This window comes from Austrofundulus limnaeus, unplaced genomic scaffold (assembly GCF_001266775.1).
Source record: "Austrofundulus limnaeus strain Quisiro unplaced genomic scaffold, Austrofundulus_limnaeus-1.0 Scaffold82, whole genome shotgun sequence".
Classification (NCBI taxonomy): Eukaryota; Metazoa; Chordata; class Actinopteri; order Cyprinodontiformes; family Rivulidae; genus Austrofundulus; species Austrofundulus limnaeus.
In genome coordinates, this window is record NW_013952484.1 from 4,620 (window position 1) to 7,411 (window position 2,792).

The 2,792-nt window shown below is 38.4% G+C and overlaps 1 protein-coding gene across 1 annotated transcript; it reads right to left on the reverse strand.

The window, feature by feature from the left end:
* Positions 1–548: 548 nt before the first annotated feature.
* On the reverse strand, positions 549–1,599 carry LOC106519753 (uncharacterized; the record flags this gene model as incomplete). Its single annotated transcript, XM_014011546.1, is given in 3 exon segments — positions 549–835; positions 985–1,144; positions 1,382–1,599. Coding segments are annotated over 3 exon segments (530 nt in total), but the record flags the coding sequence as incomplete, so codon positions are not given.
* Between the last annotated feature and the right edge of the window lie 1,193 nt (positions 1,600–2,792).

Consider the following 2,792-nt stretch of genomic DNA (forward strand, 5'->3'; position numbering starts at 1 on the left):
TCCGTTCATTCCCCACATCATCCGGCCCGGATCCGATTTGGATCCGTTCATTCCCCACRTCATCCGGCCCGGATCCGATTTGGATCCGTTCATTCCCCACRTCATCCGGCCCGGATCCGATTTGGATCCGTTCATTCCCCACRTCATCCGGCCCGGATCCGATTTGGATCCGTTCATAACCCACGTCATCCAGCCCGGATCCGATTTGGATCAGTTCATTTCCCTCATCATCCGGCCCGGATTCAATTTGGATCCATTCATAAACCATGTCATCTGGCCCGGATCCGATTTGGATTGGGTTTGGACCAAAGATAGATACAAACAAAAAGTAGCATACCAACTAGATTACTATATAAAAATCAGAAAACCTCCAGTTTAACTTTAAACACATAAAAACACTTTTATGGTGATGCTGCAAAAGTATCAATATTGGGTTCTCTTCAGCAGTAAACTAAGTTCTTAGGCTGCACTTTGTACTCAATACAGACTGCTGGTCTGTATTAAGGTAGCACAGACACCAAATTGACAAACACCACTCTAGGCGGTCAATAAGAAGGCAATTACATGAAAAATGTGATGAAAATCAATGTATTTAATAAAAAGAACAACAGTTACATGAAAAGTCAAAAGAAAAAAAAGTTCAAACACTCGTTCAAATAATACAAAAACCTTGTTCTGGGATGTTATGAGGATGTGTGGTGGTCAGCAGGTTGAACTTCCTGTGTACGTCTTCTGGAGCTGCCCCTATCTGCTGCCAGGTTGAACCATCTGATTGCATGCTTGCAAACTTCATGTTCTGTAGAAGCACGGGCGATGGCGTTCTTTCGTACAGAATCTGGAATCACAAAAGCACATTTACATTTAAATGTTCACATACCCAACACAACCACAATTTTCTATACACATATCAATAATGTCTGTTTAAAAAAAGTGCTAAGACTACAGTACATGTCAAGTATTTTTGCATTTATCACAAATACTTACTCAGGACCAATGTCTTTGATGCCATCTGGCTGAAAGACTTCTTCCCATTGACACCTTTCCAATTAATCAGCTTCCCAATGTCATCATGGAACATGTGGGCCAGGATGTTCCATGTAACACGTTTGGTGTCATGGCCCCCAGTCGCTGCCAGGGAGGAACTCTAAAATGAAACAAAGAAAAAGAATTAACAGTTGAAATTTCAACAGGTTTCGGTAACACTTTATTTGAAGGGGTGTTCATAAGACTGACATGACACTGTCATAAATATGACATAACACCTGTCATGAACATCAATGACTCCTCATGAATGTTTATGACTGTTGTCATTAAGTGTCATTCAGTAAATTATGACACTTATGTTATGTAAAATGGATTTCAAATGGAAAAAAAAACTTACCAAATTCTGCTTTAGTTGAGAATTTGCTGGATCTTTAAGCCACTCCTCCCAAATTTCCACTTCCTCCATTGATGTCAATGGAAACTGTACTGGGACAGGCATGTCGATGTCCTGGGCAGTTGGCTGAAGCCTGCTGGTAAGGTACTTCACCTGGGCAACTAGTATGTCTTGCTGGTTTTTTATATGCTCCAGTAGGCTGAGAATCTGAACGTCTGTAGCTGTTAGGAAAAATACAATTCAATCAACTTCAGTAAAACTTGGGCAACACNTATTGCAATAATTTACTCTGTATTTTGCCAGACTATGGTAATCCTGGGGTCGTGATGATGGGGCCCTTGAATATTGTTGCCCAGGGTACAGCGAAGTGTTAATCCGGCCCTGTTTATGAGTCGGTACCAAACGGTCYCTGCCAGAGGATGGTGTGAATGAAACCATTGTAGGTGAGACGAGGAGCTAAAAAAGGAGGAAAATATACGTGTGAATTGGATAAAGATAGAAAAGTTGAAGACAGTCAGCTGTGTAAGCTCGGAGCTTGTTTTGTTCAGTCTGCTGGTGTGYGTGCATGAGTGTGAGACTTTAAAACTGAGTAAAACGGAGCAGAGAAGAGCGAATGGAAAGAAATGGGACAAGTGGACCTGTCGTTGCAGGTGAATAATTATATAACATTAATATAGTTTGTGGAGATAKGTTGGTAACAATAAAAAGTATTTTTGTACTTACAAGCAATGATTAGGTACAATTTYGCATTTTAATTTTTACAACTAACACTTTCTGAAACAGCAGAAATTACAGACATTTTAACTCAACATATCTGAAACTTTGTGATTTTGTGGTTGTTTATTAAAATATCTTATTGGATTTTTACAAATGATGTTAACTTTTTATGTTTTCATGTTTGCATTGCAAGATTTAAACTCATTAAATCGGCAAAGATTGCAAAGAAATGTAAAGATATAACGCTTAAGGCACAATTTAGACAGTTTATCTGCAAACAAAAGGTTGTTTTTGGGGTTACACTAATATGAAGCAGAACTTCAGCAATAAAATGAATAAATGTGAAGATTGTAATATTTGGAGGTATTGTAGTTTTTGGGTTGTTAACCTATTCTAAATTGTCTTATTTTTGAAAAAATAAAATGAAGTGATAAGCTTTAGATAAGTCTAATTTTCTGTTCACCTTTTGAATATTTAGTTTTATCTCCATCTCATCTCATTAAGTGTTTTTGGATGTGAAAACAGAGTTTCTGTGTAGATTCTTAAAGAAAACATTGGGATTTTTATGGTGGTGTGAAGCCTGAGGAGATGTTTTTCCTTTGTCTGCGCAGACACACACACACACACACACACACACACACTTCCTCACCTTAATATCAACACATGTGAAAACAGAGTTTCTGTGTAGATTCTTAAA